The sequence below is a fragment of the Cynoglossus semilaevis genome, chromosome 18, assembly GCF_000523025.1.
Source record: "Cynoglossus semilaevis isolate Cse_v1.0 chromosome 18, Cse_v1.0, whole genome shotgun sequence".
NCBI lineage: Eukaryota > Metazoa > Chordata > Actinopteri > Pleuronectiformes > Cynoglossidae > Cynoglossus > Cynoglossus semilaevis.
Genome location: NC_024324.1, coordinates 4,924,686 through 4,951,452, shown reverse-complemented (window position 1 = coordinate 4,951,452; position 26,767 = coordinate 4,924,686). Strand labels below are relative to the sequence as shown.

General features: G+C 41.4%; 3 protein-coding genes across 3 annotated transcripts in view; 2 read left to right on the top strand and 1 right to left on the bottom strand.

Annotated features, from left to right (window-relative positions):
• Nucleotides 1-11,225: 11,225 nt before the first annotated feature.
• Nucleotides 11,226-13,378, top strand: dlx6a (distal-less homeobox 6a). Its single transcript, XM_008331264.3, has 3 exons — nt 11,226-11,535; nt 12,197-12,390; nt 12,575-13,378. Exons 1-3 carry the CDS (start codon nt 11,226-11,228, stop codon nt 12,812-12,814), a joined length of 744 nt encoding a protein of 247 aa, XP_008329486.1. The 3' UTR covers nt 12,815-13,378.
• A 3,775-nt stretch (nt 13,379-17,153) lies between these two features.
• Nucleotides 17,154-19,137, bottom strand: dlx5a (distal-less homeobox 5a). Its single transcript, XM_008331265.3, has 3 exons — nt 18,437-19,137; nt 17,894-18,078; nt 17,154-17,720 (listed from the first exon to the last, which is right to left on the bottom strand). The coding sequence occupies exons 1-3, from the start codon at nt 18,795-18,797 to the stop codon at nt 17,406-17,408; spliced, it is 861 nt and encodes a 286-aa protein (XP_008329487.1). The 5' UTR covers nt 18,798-19,137; the 3' UTR covers nt 17,154-17,405.
• A 1,335-nt stretch (nt 19,138-20,472) lies between these two features.
• The window catches only part of ago2 (argonaute RISC catalytic component 2), a 9,887-nt gene continuing 3,592 nt past the window's right edge, over nt 20,473-26,767 (top strand). The window contains exons 1-15 of the mRNA XM_008331267.2: nt 20,473-20,732; nt 21,941-21,988; nt 22,795-22,975; nt 23,071-23,191; nt 23,286-23,467; nt 23,640-23,776; nt 23,862-23,996; nt 24,305-24,392; nt 24,495-24,642; nt 24,732-24,851; nt 24,964-25,086; nt 25,205-25,338; nt 25,429-25,604; nt 26,151-26,310; nt 26,413-26,503. Of these exons, the coding sequence (XP_008329489.1) occupies nt 20,714-20,732; nt 21,941-21,988; nt 22,795-22,975; nt 23,071-23,191; nt 23,286-23,467; nt 23,640-23,776; nt 23,862-23,996; nt 24,305-24,392; nt 24,495-24,642; nt 24,732-24,851; nt 24,964-25,086; nt 25,205-25,338; nt 25,429-25,604; nt 26,151-26,310; nt 26,413-26,503 (1,863 nt within the window). The 5' untranslated portion in view covers nt 20,473-20,713. The remainder of the gene's footprint in view (nt 20,733-21,940; nt 21,989-22,794; nt 22,976-23,070; nt 23,192-23,285; nt 23,468-23,639; nt 23,777-23,861; nt 23,997-24,304; nt 24,393-24,494; nt 24,643-24,731; nt 24,852-24,963; nt 25,087-25,204; nt 25,339-25,428; nt 25,605-26,150; nt 26,311-26,412; nt 26,504-26,767) is intronic.

Here is a 26,767-nt window from a genome sequence, read left to right as displayed (position 1 = left end):
GAGGTCCCACGGTGACCCTGTATTTACATAACATAATACATAATACATTTACATATATACAAATGTTTTTAATTCATTAAAAATTAAGTGACATGATTAAACATTTTTGCATCGGCTAGGTATTTTCAAGGCCATGGGAAATATTTTTTGCAGAAATGCAGCCCTAAACCATTTCAGAGCCATCTGAAGCTCAGTCAAACCAAACATTTTAAACAGGCATATAATCTGAAGATCGCAGGTTTGAATCCTGCCTGGGTATGTGCACCTCTGGATATTTAAAAAAAAAAAAAGCAAAGCCTCAATGTTTTGTGGTGTTTTTTTATTCAGCTTTGAAACAGCAAGAACCAGCCTGAAGGTTTCATTTCCACCTGACAGGTTTAATTGCATTACAATTAGACAAGAGCTCCCTGTGCTAACAATATAATCATTGTACTTTACTCATTTATCAGTTTGGTTACAGTAAATCCACTCATTAGCAAAGAGTGGTTCCGTAGTGTAGCAGTTAACATGCCTGTCGGTTTGATTCCCAGAGGAACCACATGATTGATAATGTTAGTCCTTCTCTGTAAGTCACTTTGGATAAAGGTTTCTGAGACTATTTTTCTTTTCTTTTTTTCCACCTGCAGTCGACCATCTTCTAAGATGTTCAATCAACAGTGTCACTGACAGACCTAAACGGTGACACACATCAGGAATGTTAAAAAAAAAGACTAAGACAAAAAAAAATTTTTTTGCTGGTTGATTTATTGTCTGAGTTTCACTCTGACTCTTTGAGATGTTCATCAAACAGTTCTATTATGCATGCAAAGCAAAAGAAAAGACAGGGAAAACATGGAAATTGTCTGAGGAAGAAGACAGGCTCCCGGCACTGATTTCTCCTAAGTGCACACACTCTGGCTGCAGCGTTTGCTGCTGGCTGAGGGCTAAACAAGGAAAAGACAAAAATGACAGGGATTTCACCACCGAATCCTTTTAGCAGGCCACTGACACATGAATGAGGGGAGGAGAGAGACAGAGAAACAGAGAGAGAGAGAGAGAGAGAGAGGGGACAGAAGGGGAGAGGGAGAGAGTAGACAACCAATTTGGGAGTAATGCAACTAAAAACTGACAAGTGTAATTTCATCCATCTGGGCCGATGTGTAAAAAGCGCTGCTCCGAACATTCCCCATGATTCCCCCTGATTGATCTTCCCCCGGTCTGAAACACCTATTATTAGCCACGGGCCTAATAGCACCAGGATGGCTCAGCGCTCTCCCAGGGGCCAATTCTCCGGTCATCTGCCCCTCACTCACCACAGCTGTGGAAACCAACCCTGGAGAGGGAGGAAAGACAAGGGGGAGGGGGGGTGCAATGGAGGAGGAGATGGAGCTGCCAAGAGTGGGTGGAGGTGTACCTATTTTCAGGGGTAGATGGATGAGGGGAGTTGGGTGAAGGAAAGAGAGAATGCGGGGGAAAAAGAGGGGTGAGTGGAGAGGGTATGAAGAGGTGCGGTGGAGGAGAGCTGGAGAGCAGTGGATGGACATGATGCAGATGGGGTTGGTGGAGGTGGGGGAATATTGGATGGAGAACGATGGCTGAGAAGCCAGGAGGAAGTATGGGGGAGGAGAAAATAGAAAAGGAGAAAACAGTTAGGCACAAACAATTTAAAATGAATCCCTCAGTGTGTGTGTTACAATTATAATAAAAAAATGAATTAATAGAATCAGCCAACACAATGGCAGTCTCATTATTGATTTCCCAGGACATGATGCTGTGCTCACAAAATAAATCCTCAAAAAACATTCAAATACTTTCATTTGAAACCCTGTGGCCTTCGTATTCTGCACACTTTGGAACAGGTTTGACTTCTTTTTCATTAAAAGTATTTTGGAGTCACCTGAGGACAAACCCATTACACATACCTTCCCCCGCCCCCTCCTGCCAACCCCTCCCTCTGTAAGAGATTTTAATTCTTTGGATTTACAAAGAGATTATAACTCCACTTTACAAAATAAAAGCATTTTGTAGAATTCTATCATTATTCTTGTTGAATACAGAAATATAAATCGGTCCAAAAAAATTCAGTGATGCCGTACTGTCAATGTGGTCAAGGCCTCACTGCTGCTTTTTATAGTAATGAGCTGTAAGAACGTAAAAAAAAAATTTGGTGGAAAACTCCACCAAATTTTGGCGGGGAAAGGAAGAGCTAATGAACACAAAGAACAGCGTTTTTCAACATTGGGGTCGCAGCCCCACATCAAGTCGTTTGGATTTCAAATAGGGTCACCTTTAATAACTGATTTTAAAAGCTACTGATACAATTTTTTTCTTTTTGAATTATGATTATAAACACCAAAAACAATCTTTAACAACTGTATTCACCTTTAGGCGCATCTTGATTGACAGCTGTGATCACGTGACTACACAAGTGACAGCAACTAAAATGTCTCTGAGGTCACGGGCCAAAAAAGGTTGGGAATCACTGTAATCATTTGTAGGAAGTCATAAAATAGTTGTGCATGTATTAACACAGATATTAAGCAACATCTGAATATTGCAGTATTGCGGTTGCCAAGTGTAAACGAATTCAGCTTGAGACACCGACGTTTGTGGCGTATGACAATGCAAAAGGTCAGTCGTCAGCTCTGGGAAAGTTGGCGATGCCAATCTCAGCCACAGACGATCGCTGTCTGGTCCTGTTGGGTGAGACTGTGATGGATTAAGGTCAAAAGTCATTGGTTAATCACCCCTTCAGTCTCATACAGAGTGAGCCCTCAGGTGAGGCGTAATGCATTTTCAAGGGCAATGATGACAATAATTGGCTGCCTTCGCTTCACCACAATGGACAAAGTCCTAGAAATCTGTCCACTTCACTGTGACAGTTCAGTGCAAAATGAAAATCGAGGTTCGGAGAGCTTTCAGAGACCACAAATTAATAACGGTGATTCTACATGGCTGGTTGTCTTCATGAGCTCCTGACAAAATCATTTAGCTGATGATCTGTCCTCTACCAGGAAGGTAATGGTCCTGAACTGTCCAGGAAGTGGTGGTAATGTGGTTGACGTCACTGCTTAATGAAGGATTTGTAGGCTATGTTTTTTTAAAATATTTTGGTCATGTTGATGTCATGCTGCTGAATTAAGAGGAGCTTTAAAAGTGTACCTGCAGTTGTACTTTCTTCCATCAAAACAAGAGTTTGTTTGACGTTAGATAAATGATTGTAACCTGCAGCAGAAGAAGAAATGCAGCGTCCATGCAGCCGATCACATACATTACACATTGTTGTATTAATCATTACTATACTGTATTGTATAGAGATGGACAAGATGGAATCTTTATTTTTACCAACATTTGTACCATAAGTTATTATTGTGAAAGTGACTCAAGCCTTTTTTATCCCAATTCTTATTTATGTAAATTGACTTTTCAAAAAGAAAAGTATAAACAACATTTCAGTTTCTTTAAAAAAAACTACATACAGTAAATATGAAGACAATTCACAAATGTTTTAATGGCTGAATAGACTGACTAGAATAGATAAATGATTGTTATTGGTATTTATTCGTTTGGAAGAAATTAGTTCTGTTTCTAGTTTCCTTACAAATCAAAAATTATGGGTGTTAACTGGATAATTTTATTCAGATAATGTACTATTTAAAAAAAATATTATTATATCATTGATGTGTTTGTTGTTCAGGATTAAAATGTGATTAATTGCAGGCCTTTCGTCTATAAAAGGGTCTGTTAGCCTTAACCCAGCACAAAACCTACCCCCGCCCCTTCCCTCAACCCTCATCTGTTCTCAACTGCAGTTTCAGGTAGGAGTGTCCTGAAGGTGCGGCAGACAAAGGTCCACAGCTATCACCTGACAACCTCCTCACAGCAGCCCACAGCTCCTGAGAACCTGAGCAGCATCTGAAGTCTGAAACATGTTCCTCCACCAACAGCAGCAGCAGCAGCAGCAGCAGCAGCAGCAGCCCAGTCCACCAGGTGTGACTCCGCTCCCTCCTCCCCCCGTTTTAACGTCACCTCATTTTTTCCACTCCAGCTCACACTGCGCTCTTAAATTTCACTCTCTTTTATTTTGCAGTCAGTGTTGGCTATTGTTTGTGCAGCACTTCCTCCTCAGAGCATTCAGGGCTTTTTAACGTGAGAGTCTGGACTTTACAGAAAGGACATTAGTTTGTTGTGTGAATTCATGACAATATAAACTGTACAATGTGCTGTCTTTTCCTATGAGAGATGCAACCACGAAATATTCCCACAACCAAGATAAAAAAGAATAGTATTGTTCTTTTTTTTTTTGTTATGGGAACACTGACTTTAATTCTGTGTGAAACCGACTTTCTAAATGACTAATGATTTGCTCTAGTCTAAGTTAGTCGATACATTGATAACGCTAACATTTCTAACAACAATTATTTGATAATAATTCATATTTGAGGGGGATTTCAATTTTATATTAATTTTTTTTACTGATCAAATGTGAAAATATTTTAAATTGTTTGCGGCACTCATACCTTTATTTGGGGAACAATTAAGATAATAATATGGGGTCAATGACTAATCGGTTCGTTTGAAAAAATAATTGTAATAATAATAATAATAATAAAGTCTATTTTTTATTTTTAATATTGACTTTCACTCAATGTACAGACACCTTATAAAACAGGATTTGCAAATATAACGTGGCTGAATTATTATTATTTTATCTCTGAGGAAAACATTTTTAAAATGACGTGCGGTTGTAAGATCCTGGAGGGATTTTTAAATAATTACCAAATTATACGTCATTAATCCTATTAAAAAATATTTTTTTTCAGCAGCACCGCGGGTGTGACGGGACATTTATTATTATTAAAAATAATAATAATCGCAATACAATTTATTACAACCTCCCTCCAAGGCCTGGCTTTATAAACCAGTGTTTATGTCATCTCTCAGTGTCACTGGCCCCACGCTGCGCACTGGTGTCGCTCTGCAGTGTCTGGAGGTTTTCCAAAAAAAAAAAAAAAGCACCTGCCTGCGCGGGCACAGACCATAATCTGGTCTGCAGTAAACACTGATGACGGCCTCACCGCAGGGTCCGTCTGTGGCAGTGAAAAATAATACTGGATGACCAAAAACCACGAGTCAAGTCCTGACCTATACCACACCTGAAGAAGCCACTTAATGGCGTGATATTTACCCCCATCGATTATTAAAAAATAAAATTAATAATGTTTTAATAAAAATACGATATGAATATTTACTGGAAATAAGATACAGACTGTGTTTAGTTCACATAAAGACAATAAATAAGTGGTTAATGATGATGAGGTCATGGCAAAAAAAAAAAAACCCGGAAAAATACGAATATTATTATTTACGATAATAATAATAATAGCACTGTAAGGGGCTGACGTAGTTTTTGCTCTGAACATTGTAGAGTTCAGCTAGGCCACCACTAGGTGGCCCCTTATTAAGTATAAAATGTCAAAATATATGGATTTTTTTAATGCAATTTCTACCTGTAAATTAATAAATTTGTCCTTAGCGTGTGTTTAAATAAAAACCATACAAAAATACTTATAGCTTGTAGCGTTGTGTTTGTAAAATATAATATTATCAAACATACGTTTTACAACCCTTTTTTTCTAAGCCCATAATTTTCGTTAGAACGGAAAAGCTGCACGAAAATACAAAACATGTTCTTTTTTCGTGCAGGTTTTCGTGGACGTGAAGGCCTTTTAGGCCTTATATGATCTGATTATTGTAATGATTGTTATTGATATTTTATTATTACGACTTGTTGTCAGTGCTTCAGCCCCAAACTGCAGTGTTCTTTCATTTCGACACTAACTGATTTCACTCGTTTATTTCCCAGTGTGCTGTGTTAGCAGTTTCCCCGGTGCTGTGTGTACTTAGTGATACCTCTTCTCTCCAACTCTCTTTCTCTTTTCGCTCTGGCTGTATCAGTGCAGATGAAAAGGCGCTGTAATTATTCCAGGAGGTTGGGAACTAAATGATTGTCTTTGAAGTAGGCCCTGGCCTTGGACTACATTAGAAGCCAAGCATGTGATTTGCAACTGTTGAAGTAAAACCCTCACTGTGTTGCAGAAAAGAAAAGGGGAAAAAACACACACACGGAAAAATGAGGAGGGTGGATTCTGGGCAAAAGAAAATGGTATCTTTGTTTGCTCCCCTTTGTTTACCGGGGGATTCTTTCTCATTTCTCCCCTCCTTTTTTTTTTTTTTTTTTCATTTTTTTACTAATTCATTTCAATGGCTTTCAAACTGGAAAATGGAAATGTTCTGCTCCTGCCCTCTATTTCGGCGGCAGCGTCCTGGCAACAGAGCAATTTTCTATCATCAGGGATAAACGGCATCGAACAGTACATTCTGATAAAAAAAAAAGCCCATGATTGCTGGCCTTCCTGTCTGTCATCTACCGACCAAATCCTCTCCTTCAAGACCGACCACTGTGCTGTCAGACCTAATAATGTCGTGTATTAAGTCGAGAAGGGAAAGTAGGGAAACCACCGCGCCATGGGACACACTCACCCACACATCCACTTTATGCATGTATGTAAATAGATTCTGCTGTACATCACATGTCTCAGGCACAATCAGAAAAAAGAACCCCCCCCCCCCCCAGAGCACGTCTCTTTGAACATGTGATGGATATGTGACAATTTCCATGCGTAATCTGCCGTTAATCTTCACCAAATTATAGAATTTCACGTCTGCTTGCCTTCGAATCACAGACAAATGACAACATATGAAAAATCAGAGGAGCAGCGCAGCCACTTCACATTAGGACAGAGAGGGTGATAAGGGAAACAAGCAGTCTTAATGAGGACGCGGGCCCTGCGTGGGTCCGGCCCAGCTTCAGTCGTGCCAAATTAAATTCATTAGTCCACGAGTGGCGCTGAAGACTCACTGGTGCAGTCCTATTCCCGTTTTCTGTCCTTGTTTAGCTCCACCACCAACAAGCCACGCCGGGTCCATCTGAAGGCCCTGCACCTGGGGCCATGCATATGCCAATTTGGGCCATTTAATCGGGAAATAATGGCATTCTAATTTATGATGCAGAACTTATTGTAAACAGTCGAGTGCCCGAGGCAGGGACGGCCTGCTTTATGACAAAACCACACTAATTTTTCTTGGTGTAGTTGCAAGGCTTTTACAGAACACATCAAAGCGTCGCATAAGTGGGTTTGCATCCGTGCACTGCGCGCAATTTGTGTGCGTAAAAGCGGCGCGCCATCATGAGCGCATATAAATTCTGCAGGGGAGGTTAGAGCTTTTGGGGGTAGATGCAGGAGTGTGTGTGTGTGCGTGTGTTGGAAGAGCCTCTCCCTCTCAGTGCAGCTACAATGACCTGTGTTCTTCTTCACTGACAGCTGTGTGGTATGCATCTGTGCTTCCCTTCGCCACTTCCCGCCCTCCACGAGGCAGAGATGGAGAGTCGTTGACGCCTGGCTGTCTGTGACGCACCAGTGGCTTTGCGCTGCGGAGAAGGGAGACATGTTGTTTAAGTGATTCTCGGGTCTCTGTCTGCAGTGACAAGCCTCGGCGTCCTCAGCCGCCCGGCTCTTTTTTTTTTTCGGGTGGCCCTTTATGCGAGGCGACCACAGACGCCTGGCCTCTCCCTGGAACTCGGTGTGAAAGCTCAAGGATGATTTACACACGCGGCCAGATAGACACCGAAAAAGAGGCGCAGTGTTAAAATAACCAGCGACACAGATGCAGGGAGAGGAGAGTGAACTAGTTAGAACTAAAAAAAAAAAAAAGGCCTCCTGAGAGTTTTATGCAAAACGCTACTCTTGGGCAAGCGTACTGGTATTTCCAATTATTTCCCATTACATTCAGGGCGCTTTAATCAGCTGTACACTGGCCTGGTCCAGGTCACACCAGGATAAAAACAAAACAAAACAGACAATAGACACCAGGGAAATCCCAGGTCTGGTCCATCCACTGTGGCTGGGTGGATGGAGTGATTTTAGAGAGTCATTCATCAGCGTTTATAAGACAGCTGGAAATAAAGACCACTTCTGTTAAACCACCACGGTCAGAGACTGTGCTGAAGGTCAATCATCTACTTATGGGGACAAAGTGATTTCTAGATCTGCAGCTGGACACGGTTCAAATTTTAACTGACATTTAGATGATCAGGAGTATGACACATAATTAGGATAGGGGATTATATAATCCCAGTTTGCTACAGAAAAGCTCTGCGTTCCGCCTGAATTTATCTTATTTATTTCCACGTGCTGCATTTGCTATCAGCGGACACACACTAAGTCCAGTCTTTAAACGTTTGAAAAACACCAAGGGTCGGATGTGTCTTTCTGTTTAAACACATCCGTCCTTTCAGCACATTCACCTCAAATCACGGTGTCCACTGAAGTCTCCACGACACTCGTGACATGATCCCGCACTGCTGCACCGCAGTTTCAACCGATGCAAAATGTTTCATGTTTTTAACAACATGTCTCATTGCATTGAGTTTTCGGTGTGTTTTTTTTTCTTCTTCCTCTAAGCCACAACAGTTTAGATCCACTGCAAAACATGCGTGTCTTCGTGGCGCAGCACGCACACGCAGGCGATTAGAAAAAGCTGCGGGATCTGGTTTCTCTTCTGCGTGTCCGAGTGGAACAACGGACATGGGAATTGGCCTCTGTGTAAAATCACTGAGGGGTGACCAAGGTGCGAACGCTGCAAGCTCTGCAAAGGCCAAGCTCTTTTTTATATATAATATAACAATTATCCAAAAATAAACTTTAGTGGACTCTTACCTGCAGCCTCAGCTGAAGAAACAAACAAAGATAAAAAAAAATATTATTATTTAAACAAACAAATCTGAACGGGAGTGTCTAATATATATATATATATATATATATATATCTCCACACACGGACGTGTCCTACGGTGCCTCACATTCCCTGCAGCCTGTGCGCTCCTCTCCCCGGTCCGCCGCTGGAAAATGATTACCCTGCTGGGTTGTGCACTTTTTAAATCCCACAAAGTAAATAACAACCGTAGCTGACGATAATAGTAAGGTACCAAGTTCTCGTTAGAGGAGGAAAAAAAAGGGGAGAAAATTGAAACTAAACGCTGCATTTAGACAAGCATTTTTGATAAGAGGATAATTGAGGCGACAGTAGCGTATAATTAGGGGATAATTTATGCTATATCCACTTTTATTTCCACCCTCCCAAAATAAATCCAGTCCATAATCATTACATGCGAATTGTTCTTAATTTTTATGGCTACAATTTGTGTGGCCGCTAATCAAATGGGTTTTCGCAGCAACTTGATTGGAACGTAATTATTTTATTCTCTCATCTTCTTGTTTGTGAAACGGCTGCCGCAACAAATACAAACTGGGATCTGATACAGATGTGATTCTAATCCACTGTGGAATATAATACAAGCGGGGTTTAAAAAACATTTCATCTATATAAAAATAAATATTCTAAGTTGGATATTGTAGCCCTCGGGGACACAGTGTATAATTTACATATATTGAGGAGCCTGTCAGGCCTCACATTACCAACAGGGGATAAAAGACGCTGTCAATTTATCTCGCCATCCAGCCTTCTATTCGCGAAATTACCTATTGTACCTCAAGCATATTGTTATTTGATGTGTAACATGCTCTGCATCTTGAATTGTGTGAAGATACTTAATCACATGGTCAGTATCCACGCGGAAAAAACACAGCAGTAATAATATATGCAGCTGTAAAAGCAGACTCGGTGTATGCAAAAAAAAAAAAAAAGAAAAAGAAAAAGAAAAGAGATATATTTTTTGTTAATTTCTGGGTTTTTTGTATAAAATAAATCAAATAGTATATTTTAAATTAATGGCTAAAGAAACCAATTAAAAGAAAAAAACATTTTATTGACATGTTATCCACTGAACGAGTTGCACGGTATTTTTCTTTAAATAAAATAATTATTTTAAAATATAATCCTACCAAATGATAACAAATGCATACTTTAATGTTTAAATGGTTTGCAGACATCTTGGTTTTTAAAAACGTCTGCTAAATATTAAATAGGATACTGGCTTTTCCAAACAGGATGTTTGTGGGATGCTTCCCTATACGTGTAATTAATTCCAGAGGAAAGGAGGAGTTAAGGGCTGAGAAGGGAGAAGACGGATGGTATAGACTCGCAGGATAAATCATCAGGATAGTAAATCAAAGCCGTGCGCGGTGTGTTTCGCGTCGTGCGTAATTTGTGGGAGTTTAGATTGGGATTAAACTCTAGATGGATTAAAAATGAGCCGGTTGCCAGCGCGGACATCGTCTGCGGGGAATCAGACTTCTTTTCCCACCATAAAATAATTCCCCTGTACTTGTGGTGGGAGCTGGTAAGGTGGGTTAACTCCAGCAGCTCAAGTCTCCGTGAAGCAGAGTACTGATGACGTTGGGTTGGATGACCAATCGGAAGGCGCTGCCCTTTGGAGACAAACCATTTTACTTGTAGTGTCTGCATCAAGTCTGGGAACAGGGGCTCAATTTTAACAGAATCCACCTTAAATCTCTCCCTTAACATATGCCTACCTTCCACCACTTTGGGTGAGAATATCACGAGACAAGGGGGCAAATAAAGACGCCTGTGGAAAATTCGGGTGTTAATAGGACACTATCTGTTCGCCTTGGAGAGGGGGGGGAGAGAGAAGGAGAGAGAGAGAGGGGGAGCGAGAGGGGAGAGAGAGTGAGAAAGAGAGAGAGACAACAACACAGCGAGGGAGAGAGAGAGAGAAAGAGAGAGAGACAACAACACAGCGAGGGAGAGAGAGAGAGAAAGAGAGAGAGACAACAACACAGCGAGGGAGAGAGAGAGAGAAAGAGAGAGAGAAAAAAACACGGCGAGGGAGAGAGAGAGAGAAAGAGAGAGAGAAAAAAACACGGCGAGGGAGAGAGAGAGAGAAAGAGAGAGAGACAACAACACAGCGAGGGAGAGAGAGAGAGAAAGAGAGAGAGAAAAAAACACGGCGAGGGAGAGAGAGAGAGAAAGAGAGAGAGACAACAACACAGCGAGGGAGAGAGAGAGAGAAAGAGAGAGAGAAAAAAACACGGCGAGGGAGAGAGAGAGAGAAAGAGAGAGAGAAAAAAACACGGCGAGGGAGAGAGAGAGAGAAAGAGAGAGAGACAACAACGAGAGACAACAACACAGCGAGGGAGAGAGAGAGAGAAAACCGATTTGGTCTTGGGAAAGAGGGGGGTGAGTGCTCTCAAGGCAGAAAATTCGATGATGACCATGACTACGATGGCTGACGGTCTGGACGCTCAGGACTCGACCAAGTCTGCTTTCATGGAGTTTGGGCAGCAGTCGCAGTCACAGCAGAGCTCCCCGTCGATGGCCAGCGGCCACTACCCGCTGCACTGTCTGCACTCCAGCTCACACGCTCACCACCAGCACGACAACAGCACGTCCTACCCCGGGACCAACACCTACAACAGGTCCTTACCTTACCCTTACGTGAGCCATCCGCACCACAGCCCTTACCTGCCATCGTATCACAACAACACGGGAGGACAGACAAGGTTAGACGGCACAGGTAAGAGACCCACCACTGTTCGCCAGGCAAAATGGAGAAAGAGAGAGAGAGAGGGAAAAAACCGCTGCGCATTTCCTCAAGTTTACCTCCTTTTTTAAAAATGCCTGTGGCCCATATGGGGCTCGAACCTTGCTCATTGACAGTGTCGATGTCGTGTCCGAGAAAGTGTCCGGTCACTTTGCCGAGCTACTCACAAGAAAACAATGCGTAAATGGAGAGAAAAGCGTGTGGACCCAGCCTATAGTGCGTCTCCTGCTGTCGCCTGCAGCTCTTCCTTTCAGTTCCACAGGAATCTGTTTTAATGCCCTGAGTGTGATCATCCCGATCGTGCAATTCTCGCCGACTACTCGTGGAAATTAGACAGCCCGCTCGCCTCGAATGTTGTAATTAGCATTTAATTGACATGTCATTACCAGCAATATCCTAAATATGACAGCGTATGAGGAGTGTGGCTGCCACGACGCGCAAAGGCACAGTGACAGTGCCAACGACTAACGCACTGAATTTGTTCTCTCTTTTTCCACACACTTTCATATAAATTCTGAACATACTGTAATTCAAAAATATAATAAATAAATAATAATATTTTCCGTCATTAAAAAAAAGACTAAATCTGGTTTTGAACAACTGTAAATAATAATATTGATTGTTTTTGTTGCAGAACAGCAGAAAACGACAGTGATTGAAAATGGGGAAATTCGATTTAATGGCAAAGGGAAAAAGATTCGCAAACCTCGGACGATTTACTCCAGTTTGCAGCTTCAAGCACTGAACCACCGATTCCAGCAAACACAGTACCTCGCTTTACCGGAACGGGCCGAGCTGGCAGCTTCTCTAGGACTAACACAAACCCAGGTAATAACGACGAGGCTTATGGGAATAATCATACATCCCAGTTCAATGACTTTGGTTGTTTTCATGGTTTTATTCCGGTATGTGTGTGTGTCTAGTTCACAATTTTACACAAATAAATAAGTGCAGAGAAGTATGGACACGTTTCCTCCATGTGTGCTATAATAAATCTGTGCACCCTCCACAGGTAAAGATTTGGTTCCAGAACAAGAGGTCCAAATTTAAGAAGCTTCTCAAGCAGGGTGGCAACCCCCACGACAGTGACCCAATGCCGGGCTCCATGTCCCTCTCCCCGCGGTCCCCGACCATCCCTCCAATATGGGACGTCTCTGCCTCTTCCAAAGGAGTGAACATGCCAGCCAACAGCTACATGCCCGGGTACTCTCACTGGTATTCCTCCCCACACCAGGACTCCATGCAGAGATAGACCGAAGAGGACAGGAGGTCCACAGACTGTCCGTTAAGAGGCCTGCGCATATCTCCGCCATGCAGTTTCCAACGTAGCGACTGGATGCTGGAGAGGAGGCAGGAATAAATCAGCGCCTGCAGCGCTGCGTCTCTGCCTCAGGACAAAAAGCGCAGCCAAGCCTCGGTGTGGTGGTGACACAACCAAGGGGGAACTAACCATTTCATTTCTAGCGTAACATGGCTGTTCAGTGAGCTCGCATATCTGTTATGCTTTCATTCATGTCAACATCTGAACGTCAATATACCAAATATTATACCAGTGACATTTTTAGCCACTTTGGACAAAGGCTGCTCACACTGTCGGTGCGCAGTGGCGCACAGAAGAACCTTATGCCGTGGTGGACTCCTTGACTGCTTTCCATGGTTGTTTCTCCAACATGCAAAACCAAGCAACTTGTCTGTCTGTAAATATAATCTGCGGTTTTAGTTGTACATACACTTTTTATGTTTTGTCAGATTGAGTAAACCGTGACTCAAAACAGACGCCTGCTGTTGCATTAATTTCCCAAAACATTAAGATCGTTTTTCAGGCCTCTCTCTCTCTCTCTCTCTCTCTCTCTCTCTCTCTCTCTCTCGCTCTCTCTCTCTCACTATGCTGCATATTGGGCCAACATCACATTATAACGGGCCCATTTCCCGTACCCCTGGTGAGTACGGGCTTATAGGAGACAATGTGAACATAAGGTAATGACACAGTGCTCAGCGAAAAGCTCATTTCAACAGAGTAAACATCTCACGCAAAACCCAAAGCGTTCAGTGACTGATGAAGAAGGCGGCGGTATATAGATATATCAACAGCAGAGGAAATTAACTTACCCCGCAACGCCGCTGCCTACATTCACCCCGAAAAGCCATTTGCTCCAGGTCCAGCTTATCTTGTCATTTCACCCTCAATTATTAGAAGTATTGACAAAATGTTTTCTCCCTTCTCTTCATCCTAATGCAGGGCGTTAAATGCCAAGCTCCACGGGATCGATGCTGAACAAAGCAGCCAGCTGCAGTGGCGTTCAATATGAAGGAGATATTTGGGACAATTTGTGGGTTTTTATCCAAGTGAGGCTTTTTTTCCCATTCTCATAAATGCAGGCGTAATTAGGGTAATTTTTGATGTAGCCCGCTGATTACAGCGTTTTTACCGTCAAAGATAATTACCTGTAATTTTCAACCACTTTTAATACTAAAAGGCATCTTTATTTGGATTTGAGGTAGCACAGATGGAACAAAAGGGGGAAATTATTCGGTTATTCATATACAAATTGCTGAGAAGAGTGAGCGCTCGGGATATTATCTGAAATTACGACGCTGAAAAGCTCCATGCAGCTGTCAAGTCGCGAATGTCCCACATGGCGCACACTGAGCCTTATACCTGGTGGCCCCCAGGCTGGGGGCCTGTGTCTGCTGTAGGCCCCCGCGTAGTAGCAGCAGGTCTGAGGTTACAGAGCAGAGAAGATACAACCACTGACGGTTTCATTGAGCTTTGAGAAATGGAAAATATCAATAATAATAATAATAAATATAATAATAAAAAATAAAAAATAAAGCCAGTGATAGATAAATAGATAGATAGATAGATAGATAGATAGATAGACAGATAGATAGACAGACAGATGCATTGCAGCAGAGTGACATGATATACAAGGTGGAGGATGCAGAGAGGGAGTGATGTATCACTTCTTGCTCCATCTAACAGCAGTAGCAAATTCAGACTCAGACACACACAAATACATAAAATAAAAATCCCCCACTACACGGTTCCTTAGATTCTGTCTCTTGAGAACAACACTTCACCCGGACATCTCAGAAAAGTATATTAAAAATGATCAAAACAGTCAAATGTCCAATCCCACAAACACAACACCGTTCAACTATTACTTCAAACACATTCAACAGAGTGAACCTCATGCCATAAAGAGCCTACAGACCATCATATATAGAGGAGTAAGTCTCTGCAGTCTTACCTTTCCCCGTTTCTCTAACACAGACTACAACCCAAAAAGCTCTGCACCGTTTTACTGCTGCTGGTTGAATAAGCAAATCCAGGTGGGAAAGTGTTTGCACACCCTGGTAAGCTCTTATATATTGCCTACAAAATTAGCTGTTATTACTGTCACTGTTTAGTGATGGCGAGCTTGGGAGAAAAAAAAGCCCTCTGCAATCAAGAACCCAGCGCATCTTTGCAAATTATAGGTAATTGTCAATGTCCAGATTATGATAATGGAGGCCCTAATCCTGAAGAATAATTATTGTGGAGTGTTACAGTTGAAGCTGTCCAGTAAAGCTAACTGTCATTATTTAGACTCGATTTGCAAAAACGGGGGGAAAACTAGCTGAGTGGAAAATGTTCGGTTGGACATAAACGGGGGCTCTCGATATAATGGCACCCACGAGTGTGTGTCTGTGCGTGTGTCTGTGTGTGTGTGTGTGAGAGAGAGAGAGAGAAAGAGAGAGAGAACTAGAATGAGAGACAGAGAGAAAGGGAGAGACAGAGAGAGAGAGAGGTTGTGTGTGCGTGTGATTGTGAGTGAGTGAGAAACAAAGACGGGGATGGATAAAAGGGATGGATGGATGAATGGATGGATAATTGTTGCATGGATGGACGGAGACATGCAGCAGTGTGAGTGAGTGAGTGAGTGAGTGAAAGACATGCAGCAGTGTGATTGAGTGAGTGAGTGAGTGAGTGAAAACCATATATGGATGGAAGGAAGGCTGTAGGTTCTATAATGTATTATTAGATCATAGCTGGTTGGATGTATGATAGATGAATGATTGGATAATGGGAGGATGGATGTATAAATAGCTGAATGATGGATGACGGAATAGATGGAGGCATCAGCACCTGTGTGAGAGAGTGAGTAATGAATGTACGTACAAATATATGAATGTATGAATGGATCACAGTTGTCCAGAATATACTACAAAATACTGTCCACCTTTATAGTATATAATGTGTGAGTGTGTTGGCTAAAATCTGCCAAATGAAGAGTGTGTCAGGTGGAAATGGTAACATGCACGTGCATCAGCCTGTAGGTCTGGTGCTGTAAAATGTAGTATGTAAGTGCGTGTACTTGATTGTATGTACTGCAGTATGTACATGTTCTTTAAAGAGGAAGAAGAAAGAAAGAAAGAAAAAAGTCGAATTTTTCTTCTGCACATGGCCTTGTAAATTTAATTAGGTCCATTTTCAAATCCCATAATGTGTCTGTGAGTGACACGGTTTGTTTAGCGGCTGGTGGAGCAGCCTGATAATAACATGGTGATTCTGCGGCAGGATCTCTCTCTGTCTCTCTCTCTCTCTCTCCCTCACTATCTCTCTCCCCCTTTTTTTTCCATTTTTCTTCCTTTTAATTTTTTTTTACGCGGAAGGTGGGCTGCTGCCGGGCCTGGCAGCGTTCTGGAGCCGGTCTACCCCCACAGGAATGCGGATTGTCTCAGATCTCTGTGCCGCCCCCATCGCCTCCTCTCTGCCATTCACAGCGGCTAATTGCAGGGAACTGCAAAACTAAGGTCTGCTGCAAGAAGACGCTCGACACGGTTTATTTAGAGACATGCTGAAACACACTCTCAGAAAAAGTCAAGAGTTCGAAATGTCATATTTATTATTGGTACTATTATTATTATTGTTATTATTATTCGTAGTATTATTATTGTGGACGTTGTTTTAGTCAATTGACACATTCGGTCTCTTTTGACGATAGAATACCTGGATTTTTTGGAAAAACAATATAAATCAGAGACTACTATATATGGATAAATTATAATTATGGATTTATATATAAGTGACAAAACAATAAAGCAATTTTTAAATAGTGAAATAATTGTTGCCGGAGGACATTTTCTGACATTTTTTTAAGTAATTATTTTGTAAAATTTGTTTTAAATGCACCCGGACTTAGGAGTTAAAAAAATTTTCATTCAAGCCAAATGTTAACGATAATGAATATAATTCTCGGTTAATTAAAACGATTTTCCCACAATTTAATTTGTCGTTTTCCCATATACTTCATGAAACAGACGGGCAAAGCAGAACAAGCGAATCATCTGGTGTTTAATATTAATATAATAAAAAATACAAAGTTATTAAAATGGTGGATTAATAATTTAGCGGTAGATTAACTACAAAATAATAAGATAATTTAAAATTAATTATTTCATTTTTTAAAATAGCAAAAGAGAAATTATGGTAAATATTGATATCTCTGCTCAGTAAATGGCAACCGACGCTAACTGACGTTACGGATGCGTGAGATTTCGCGTCGTGATTTTGAGTGTAAAACCCGAGTGTTATAATAACAACAGCGTGTAGAGAGGGGGGGGGCTCTCAGAGTACCATTGTCCATTTAAACGTTTAATAGTCTTCCAAAAAATGCAATAAATTACATGCACACATTTACACATTTTACACGGTTCTTCTATGACTGGCATCAAATACATTGCATATTCCTCTGAAAAAAAAATGAACACGAGTCCCAAAGAAGGAGAGAAAAGGGGGGGTTGAAATGAACAACAAGGGGTTTTTTTCCGTTTCTTTTTTGTCTTGTTTGCTTCTTTGTTCAGTATAACGTCCCTGCTCCAAGAGCCAGTGAGTGCTGTATCGAGTTGGGGCTCTGCAGGTGGGACGTCATTGAGGTTCCGGCTGTGGTGTACCAAGAGGCCGAGTTTTCCAAAAAGTTAGACGGCGTCGTGTTGATATTCTGTGGCTGTAGGCTGTGCGGCCTGGACGGGCCCTGTGTGTCCCAGACGGCCGGGGACTGTGGAGAGTTGCACGCCATGGGGTCGCTGGAGCTCGGGCTGTGCTCCGGTAGATGCTCGCCGTTTTTTATGAGCTTCTTCATTTTGGATCTCCTGTTCTGAAACCAAATCTTGACCTAAAACAAACAAACAAAGAAGAAACACATTAATATGGATTATCAAGAACACAAAGGACGGAAAATTACAGTGTCGTGTAAAGGTGCATAGAACAAATATCAATAACATTGATTTGATTGATTGCCTCTTGGCCCGTATCAAAATTAGTTGTAAAATGACATAATATTCTCACCTGTGTTTGCGTTAGCCCCAGTGAGGCAGCCAGCTCGGCTCTCTCCGGCAGTGCCAGGTACTGTGTGTTCTGGAAGCGCCTCTGCAGGGCGGCCAGCTGGAAGCTGGAGTAAATCGTCCGGGGCTTCCTCACTTTCTTCGGCTTGCCATTTACCATCCTCACCTCAGGCTCGCTAATCTCTTTTTCTGTCGACAATAAACGCAACAGTAAATATGTGCACATTTTCTGACAAAAATTGTATTGGGTGATCGATTTATAACGTGAACACGACGCCAGATATACGTTCATTTTTAAAAGCACGTTTTCATAATTGGTCGGACGCCTTTATTGTCTGGGTTTTAAATCAATAAATGTATTCATTTGTAAAATTGGATCCGTTTGGTACATGTTAGATCAGTGTGCTGAACAATCCGACGTCAGTAAAATGGCTAAAACTGTGTTTCACTACGACTCAATAACAAAGGAACTGCTTTACAAAATAACAATAGATCAATGTTAAAAGTGCATAAATATATACATGACAAAATAAACTTGAGACCGTACCTTGTGGACTCGGCTGGGCTTGTACTCTGCTGTAAGTCCCTGCGTACTGGTGATAGGCGGGGGTCGTGTACGAGCTGTAGTCGGTGTAAGACTTGGTCGGGTAATTTCCAGCAGACGCATTGACGCCCGCGTACTGGTACTGGTACGCGTTGAGCGGTTTCCCGTACGTGGTGGAGCTGGGAGAGCAGTAGCCGTGAGAGACTCCACCAGCCGCGGGGCTGTAGTAGCCAGAGTCCGTGGCTGTAGACTCAGGTAAAGTGGGAGATTCCTGAGACGGGTGGTGCATGGCTGAGAGTTGGAAGGAGCTCTGGAAGTCTGCAGGTTTCACACTCGCGATCCTCCGGTCGAATACTCCAGTCATACTTTGGAAGCCAACGTGTAGTTTTCTCTTTTCGCGCGTGTTGTTTTTTAAATTACGAGTGTTTAATTATCATTAAAAAAAGTCGAGGTCGGTGTGATCCAAAGCGGTGTGGAGACTACACTGGCATCGTTGGAAGGCTCTCAGGCCGTCGGACTCTACTGAAGACTGCAGCCAGCCCCGCAGCAAAGACTTGGTTAAATCCTAAACCGCGCTCTTACGCACTGCAGGGAGGATCTGGTTCCATTGGCCAAGTCGCACACAGACTCAGCTACACCCAATTCACTCCGCCAGCTTTCTTATAAGGGGGAAAGCACCAGGGCCATGGGCTGCATTGTTGTGTTTTTACTCTATCAATCAATAAGAGCAATTAAAGTGTTCGCCAGTGGACAGTTTACGTAAAGGATGAATTAGAGAGGCAAACATTTGGTAATAAAACAAAACCTTTATGCAGAAGCAGCCATATTGACTGTTAATTCAGGTTAATATTTTTTATTCATAATTCCTTAATGTATCCATTTTATAAACGCATGCAGTTTTTTTAAACAAAACAATGAAGTGACTGTTTGAATCATGTAATTATTTTCACCTGTTCATTTTATGACGTTTAATCGTTTTTAAACATACGTGCGGACTTAAATTGATAAAACTAGCCATTTTACATGAATAATTATTTAATAAATCCACCAGCAAATTCAATATATAATGTACATTTTATATTATAGTCTCTTGCTAAATGGGATTTAATTCCCACCAAATGTGATTTTTAATGAAAACAATGAAAACAACATCAATCTATTATTATCATAAATTTACATTTTGAGGGCTAAAAAAGTTGTTATATAAAATGATTTATTTATTTTTTTAAAAGATCAATAAAGATGCATCTAATAGGAAACCACAGAAGTTAAATCAAAGCTCAGTAGCTCAGTCTGATACATTCAATGGTAAACAGCGCCGACCAGTGGGCAATCAATAGTACTGCACTTCGCCCCAGCATTAAATGAGAGGCCAAAAATGTCCCCCAAATACGTTTTGTGCAAATTAATATACAAGTAAAATGTACTTGACTATTGAGACACTTCCTTTCAAGTGTGAAGACAGCTGCATCTGCGAATTTCCCATGAGGATCCCATTGATATTTGAAACGTTCATTTACCGTCTTTAATCACCGGAAACACCAACGTCAGGACAGACTTTTTTCTTCCTGGGTCATCCGGCTTGTTCATAAAAATATACAAACTTTGTTTATTGACTACATTTTTAAGAAGATAAAAAATAAAAATAAAATTAATTGTGAACAGTTAGCTTAATATTTATATACTTATTGTAACAAATGTGTCCTTGTTTTTTTTTCGATTTGAATCGAGGTCAAACGTAGGAGCGCGCGTACATTTTTATCTGTTATCACAAAGAGAACGTCAAGCAAGATAGTTACTCTCCCTCACGTCTATAAAAGATTACTCGTTTTCTTATTTATTTTGTTTCAAAAACTGCAGTGCCAAATAGGAAAAATATTGGCCCTGAAGTGGCCATTAATTGAAATGTTAATTAATTAAAGTGTATAAAGTTTAAGTAATCTGATTTGTGTTGGACACAAACCCCTTGAAATGAAACTACATGGGTTTTTTTTCTGTATGGGAAGTGACCAAAGGCGGAAGTAGAAGAGAGTGAATGCGCTGGGCCTGCGTGGGTCTTTTGCTTCTGTTTTGTGTGCTGGGGGGATGGGGCCGTATCGAGGATGAGAGACTCCAAATATTTACTACTTCGCTAACTAAAATATCTTTATTTTTAATCTGGGCGTCCTCCCTCCATTCTGTACATACCAACAACTCTGACCACGCATGAGTTTGTGTGGTAATCCAAGAAAATAAAGTGGAGTACTGTACGTCCAGAACTCACGCTTGAAAGTCGACAAAATGTATTCCTCTGCTGGAGGTAAGTGCTGTAGCTAACATTAGCATCAGCTAGTAGATGCTCCCGGCGTAAAATCAATTCATTATCACAAATATTTTGCTACCAAGCGACGTCTAGTTGTTACCTCGAAACAGAAGCTCCTATGCTTTTAGTCATTTTATAAAACACAGAGCATCTAAATTAAGAAGATCTAGGGCCAGACTTAAGTGGAGGCATTAGTGGAGAGGTAATCTGAGCTAGCCTGCAACAACAACGAGCTGCCGTTAGCCAAGTTAGCCCAAGCGCTTCCTCGCTTTATGGAGTTGTAGAAACATTACGACCCAAGTCTAAGAGTGAAATTATTCACTTCACTACAACCTGTTCCTTTAACGTACACAGATAATTATCTTTGTACTACAATTCATGAAGTTTTTGTTAACGATTGGAATTGCTACCTAAGCTGTGGTTATTCACGAAACGATTTTTTTACAATGTTTCGTCCTTTTCATATCGTTCTTAATCTCAATTAATTGCTATGTTGACATACAGTGGAATAATCTAACCATAAAAATATAATGGGTACATTGCTAAATGTACATGTGAAGTGTGGTACAGTCCACCTGACTTACAGTATAGATCCGTTTGCTCTGTTACAACATTTATTGTAATTTGCCTGAATTGTTTTATTTAGAATAACATACAATACAAAGTTAGACCCATTGATAACTCATTTAACCCGATAAACACCAATGTAGTTAAAACGTTACATTTGTAGACATGTCTATATACCAAATGTATTCTGTTTACCTTTACTTACAAACAGAGAACTATAACACATTTTGACTTAAGAATCTGCACACAGATGGAATCTGTGTTAAATGATCAATAAACAAAAATCTAATCCTAAACAATTAGAAGGTTGCATACTCCATACAGGGTTGTCATAGATTAAGTCTTTCCAGGACAGCGGGCGGTTTCAGTTCAGCAAGATTGCCAGCTTGCATCGTCGCCTCTGTGTATATTGATAAGAGCTTCTGAAAAGTCACTCTTGAATGTGGGTTGTGGAAGCGATAAAGGGGCAGGGTATACTAAAATGAAGTGTGTGAAATATTGGAACGTGTATGTGTAATTTTATTGATGGTCCTTGTTTATCATGTTAGTAGTGCTTTGTTTTTTTTTTCGCCATTGGTGTTGTTCCAATCTAAGCGGGCATTTAATTTATTTTATGAAACAATCTTTGTCTCCTGCAGCTGTTGAGATGGTTGAGGGGGCCCGTTCCTCTGGATCAATAAGCTCAGGTAAGCAATTTCCATATTAGGTTCCCTCTAACTGAATGTACATCCATCCAATTACTTTTTTGTTTTACCTACTGACTTGCTAATGAAATTGCCTAGCAAAATGGAAACCGGTAATCTGGTGCAGAAGATGACATTCTGGAAAAGACTGGCGGCTTCATTTTATAGAAAGTCAATTTTCCCCGTAACTGCACCTCACTTTGAGATTTGAATTGTCGAGCACGTTACACCCTAAAGGCTATTTAAGTATACCTACCATATATCACAAGGTTTAATGGGCGTCAACCTGCTTGAAAGAACGTAGCTGAAGCACAAAGATAAGGCACAGACGGAGGGCTATGTCTGGCTCAAAGTGTCTAAATTTGCGGAGGTGCATTTATGCTTAAAGTGACAACTTATGATGAATTTGTTTTACATCTGGTGTGTAATGATGGTTGAAAAAAAGATTTACTTTAGAGACTTTTTATGAAAGAAGTATGGAAGAAAAGAACATGCATCAATTTCTTTTATCTCGAATATGGAGGTTAAAAACACACAGAGAATAATGACAACAAAGATAGCTTCTCGAGCCTATTCAGACATGTCTGAACTTGGTCTGCATTGTAAAAGGTTATGGCTTACACATCCTGGAACCCAAGATATGTGTTCTCTCACCCTGCCAGCATTGGTTTGGGCGTTATCAGAGCTGGTTCTTGGCAGATCATTTGACAATCATATTTTTCACCAAATGTTTGTTTGCTCAAACCAAAACCATTCGTAATCTGTCCTGCTTGTGACCTGAATTAATGTTTTTTCTGTCATATCTGTAGACCCTCCATCACCTCCGGTGCCAGAATATGTGTTCAAGCCTCCATCGCGGCCAGATTTTGGCACCATGGGAAGGACAATCAAGCTCCAGGCAAATTTCTTTGAAATGGAAATTCCCAAACTGGAGGTGTATCATTATGACATCGACATCAAGCCCGACAAGTGTCCCAGGAGAGTTAATCGGTAAATGCATGTTAAATTAATCTGCAGCTCTCAGGATGTAGAGAATCCGTATCGGGGTGCAATGTGGTAACACGTCTTTATCATTTTGTTTTCAGTGAAATCGTGGAGCACATGGTCCAGCACTTTAAAACCCAAATCTTTGGAGATCGTAAGCCGGTGTATGATGGGAGAAAGAATCTCTACACTGCCATGCCCCTGCCAATAGGCAGAGACAAAGTATGTGTCCCACACAACTAAAGGGTTGTAAAATATCCCAGACTGTCTTTGAAATCCCCCGTCCAGCATCTCAACTGCTCTTTTTGTTGTACAGGTGGAGCTAGAAGTAACCATTCCTGGTGAAGGCAAAGACCGTAGTTTCAAAGTAGCCATCAAGTGGGTCTCTTGCGTTAGTCTGCAGGCTCTACATGAGGCGCTTTCAGGACGGTTACCCAGTGTCCCCTTTGAAACCATTCAAGCTTTGGATGTGGTCATGCGGCATTTGCCCTCAATGAGGTGGGTAAAACTGAATCGTTAAACAGTAAAATTTAGCATATGAGCTTAAAGAAATGTTGCTAGTATTTCTGACTTTGTGGGATTAAACTGAACTGCAGACCCATATTTGAACGGTTGTAGGCTTGTTCTAATTATAATGATGAAAGTCTGGTATTCATGCCCTGTGTCATAGGTATACCCCAGTTGGTCGATCTTTCTTCACTCCTTCAGAGGGATGTTCGAACCCCCTCGGTGGTGGCAGGGAGGTGTGGTTTGGTTTCCATCAGTCTGTTAGGCCGTCGCTGTGGAAAATGATGCTCAACATCGATGGTAATCCCAGTTATCATTTTGACAAAAATGTTTTTCAAGTAATTCGTATTCCGATTGTAATTCCATGTGTTTATGTCTTTCCTAGTTTCTGCCACTGCATTCTACAAAGCCCAACCTGTCATTGAGTTTATGTGTGAGGTCTTGGATTTCAAAAGCATTGAAGAACAACAAAAGCCCTTAACCGACTCCCAACGAGTGAAATTTACAAAAGAAATCAAGGGTGAGTGCAGTTCAGCAGCTCCTTGATGATTAGTGTGTTTTCTGACTGAATTGATTGTATGGTGTATTAGTTCAGTATTATTGTTATATATTACTAATCATACATTTCCATATATATGGCCGTACTGCATGAAGTGAAATGTTATTTACACTATTGGGCCACAGATTGAAAAATTACTTAGTTGCTTAATTTACTTATTATAGGGAAACTGGAGAATCTGAAACCCTGCTTTTGTTTAATATGTTCATTTAAACCCTTATTTGAGAATGACTGTGTATTTTTGAAATCATGATAATTCATCTGTCCAGGCCTGAAGGTGGAGATCACCCACTGTGGGCAGATGAAAAGGAAGTACAGAGTGTGCAATGTGACCAGGAGACCAGCCAGCCATCAAACGTAAAGCTTTGCTAATACTTTTCAATGTTGTTGTTTTTCTTTTTTGTCTGTTTACCACTTGTGTGAATGTTTAATCTTTTGACTCTCTTCTGTGATTCTCAGGTTCCCTCTGCAGCAGGAAAACGGCCAAACCATCGAATGCACAGTAGCACAATACTTCAAAGACAAGTACAAGCTCATCTTGCGATACCCCCACCTGCCTTGTCTGCAGGTGGGGCAGGAGCAGAAGCACACCTACCTACCTCTGGAGGTGACTATCAGTTTGCTCTTCCAGCAATATTTTTTAAAGACAATATTGCTGTTTTTTTCAAATGTATAGTTTTTGTGTGCCATTCACAGGTGTGTAACATCGTGGCCGGTCAGCGCTGCATCAAAAAACTGACGGACAATCAAACATCCACTATGATTCGTGCCACAGCCCGATCAGCACCTGACCGTCAGGATGAGATCAGTAAACTGGTGCGTATAAGTTGTAATGATGTCAGCCATTTACATCTAAGCAACTAATGTTGATTATTATGTCTCCCGGATCTTGAATAATTCCCAGTTTATTCTGTGGTTTTCTTCCTAGATGAGAAGTGCCAACTTTAACACCGACCCTTACGTTCGTGAGTTTGGCGTGATGGTCAGAGATGAAATGACAGAAGTAAACGGACGTGTCCTGCAGGCACCGTCAATCCTGTATGGAGGAAGGGTATGTCCACCACTAACTAACGATTTACCTCATATGCATGCAGCTGTAATAAAAGACATTTGTTTATTCAGTTTTTCACTTTAAATTCTAAGAATAATTCACTTGTTACAATTTGTAGAACAAAGCAATAGCCACACCTATCCAGGGAGTATGGGACATGAGAAACAAACAGTTCCATACGGGCATTGAGATTAAAGTGTGGGCCATCGCCTGCTTTGCACCACAGAGACAGTGTACCGAGCTCCTGCTCAAGTAAGTAAATATGCATGAATTCTAATGATTTGTTTTAAAATTTCCATTTTTAACACTAAACACTAATTCGAGAATCCTCATTTGTCGTAGGGCTTTTACAGAGCAGCTGAGGAAGATCTCGCGTGTGCCCATCCAGGGTCAGCCCTGCTTCTGTAAGTACGCCCAGGGAGCAGACAGTGTGGAGCCCATGTTCAGGCATCTCAAATACACCTACCAGGGCCTGCAGCTGGTGGTGGTCATCCTACCAGGGAAGACGCCCGTCTATGGTGAGAGTCCTACTCACCACTGTTTCCTGTTTAATTGATTTGATTTGTTCGAATAGATCTTGGAAGGGAGAAATAGGTGAACTTGTTTTAGTAAGCTGATATGTGCGTCCTAAAGTATCTGTGTTGGTTTTTTTCAATGTAAGGTGCAATTAAAAACAAAGTGTGGATTTGTATGATTGTGAGTACGTTATATTTAAAGCTGCTACAGTTGGTCTAGTGAATCTGGACTTGGCTTCGGGTGCAGCGCCTGCTGAGCCACTTTTACTGGTTCTATTTCTGCTTACAGAGATAACCACAAGAAAATAAGGACCAAATAAAGCTACATTCTCTGTATAATCCTCTCCATCTGCTCTCCTAAATTCCTTCCCGTCTCACTCTGTCATTTAAACATCAGTGATGCCATTCCATCCACAATAAACCACTTTCAGGTCACAAGTGTGGAGGAGCAAAACTCTGCTTCCTCCCCACAATGTCTGTGACTGATCAGTGTAGCTCAGAGCATTTCATCAAGTTAAATTTATTGAACTGTTTTTTGTGTGTGTGCAGCCGAAGTGAAGCGTGTTGGAGACACCGTACTCGGCATGGCCACACAGTGTGTGCAAGTGAAAAATGTTCAGAAGACAACACCTCAGACTCTCTCCAACCTCTGCCTGAAGATCAATGTCAAGCTGGGAGGAGTCAACAACATCCTCCTGCCACAGGGCAGGTTTGTGGAAAAAAACTCTCACTCTCATTTGAATTATAAAAGTGTAACATTGAAGCTGTAGTCAGCAAAAACTTATATATATTCTTTTCCCTCCTCATCCAGACCAGTGGTTTTCCAGCAGCCGGTCATCTTCCTCGGTGCAGATGTGACTCATCCGCCTGCAGGAGATGGAAAAAAGCCCTCAATCGCAGCCGTATGTAAAATCACCACACAAAACAACATGAACAGTGTGCCGTCTAAAATAACCTCATCTGCTGAGACGTACAGGTCCAGCACAGTCCCCAAATCACAGAGAGTCACTGACCATGTCTGTGCAACTGTCCAGCTCTTTTCCAGCCTGTTGTGTTGTGTAATGGTCTTAGTGATTACCATTAGATCATGTCTAAAGCTATCACATTAGTTCCAGCAGAACTTCACAGGAAGCAGGAACAAACACATGCATACACAAACACAGGAA

What these genes read in the sequence shown, in the direction of transcription:
- dlx6a (XM_008331264.3), top strand. Translation starts at nt 11,226, where the DNA reads ATGATGACCATGACTACGATGGCTGACGGTCTGGACGCTCAGGACTCG. An exon ending in GACAAGGTTAGACGGCACAG is followed by an intron (nt 11,536 to 12,196) that starts GTAAGAGACCCA and finishes TTTTTGTTGCAG; the next exon opens with AACAGCAGAAAACGACAGTG. An exon ending in TAGGACTAACACAAACCCAG is followed by an intron (nt 12,391 to 12,574) that starts GTAATAACGACG and finishes CACCCTCCACAG; the next exon opens with GTAAAGATTTGGTTCCAGAA.
- dlx5a (XM_008331265.3), bottom strand. Translation starts at nt 18,797, where the DNA reads ATGACTGGAGTATTCGACCGGAGGATCGCGAGTGTGAAACCTGCAGAC. An exon ending in AGCCCAGCCGAGTCCACAAG is followed by an intron (nt 18,079 to 18,436) that starts GTACGGTCTCAA and finishes TATTGTCGACAG; the next exon opens with AAAAAGAGATTAGCGAGCCT. An exon ending in TGGGGCTAACGCAAACACAG is followed by an intron (nt 17,721 to 17,893) that starts GTGAGAATATTA and finishes TGTTTGTTTTAG; the next exon opens with GTCAAGATTTGGTTTCAGAA.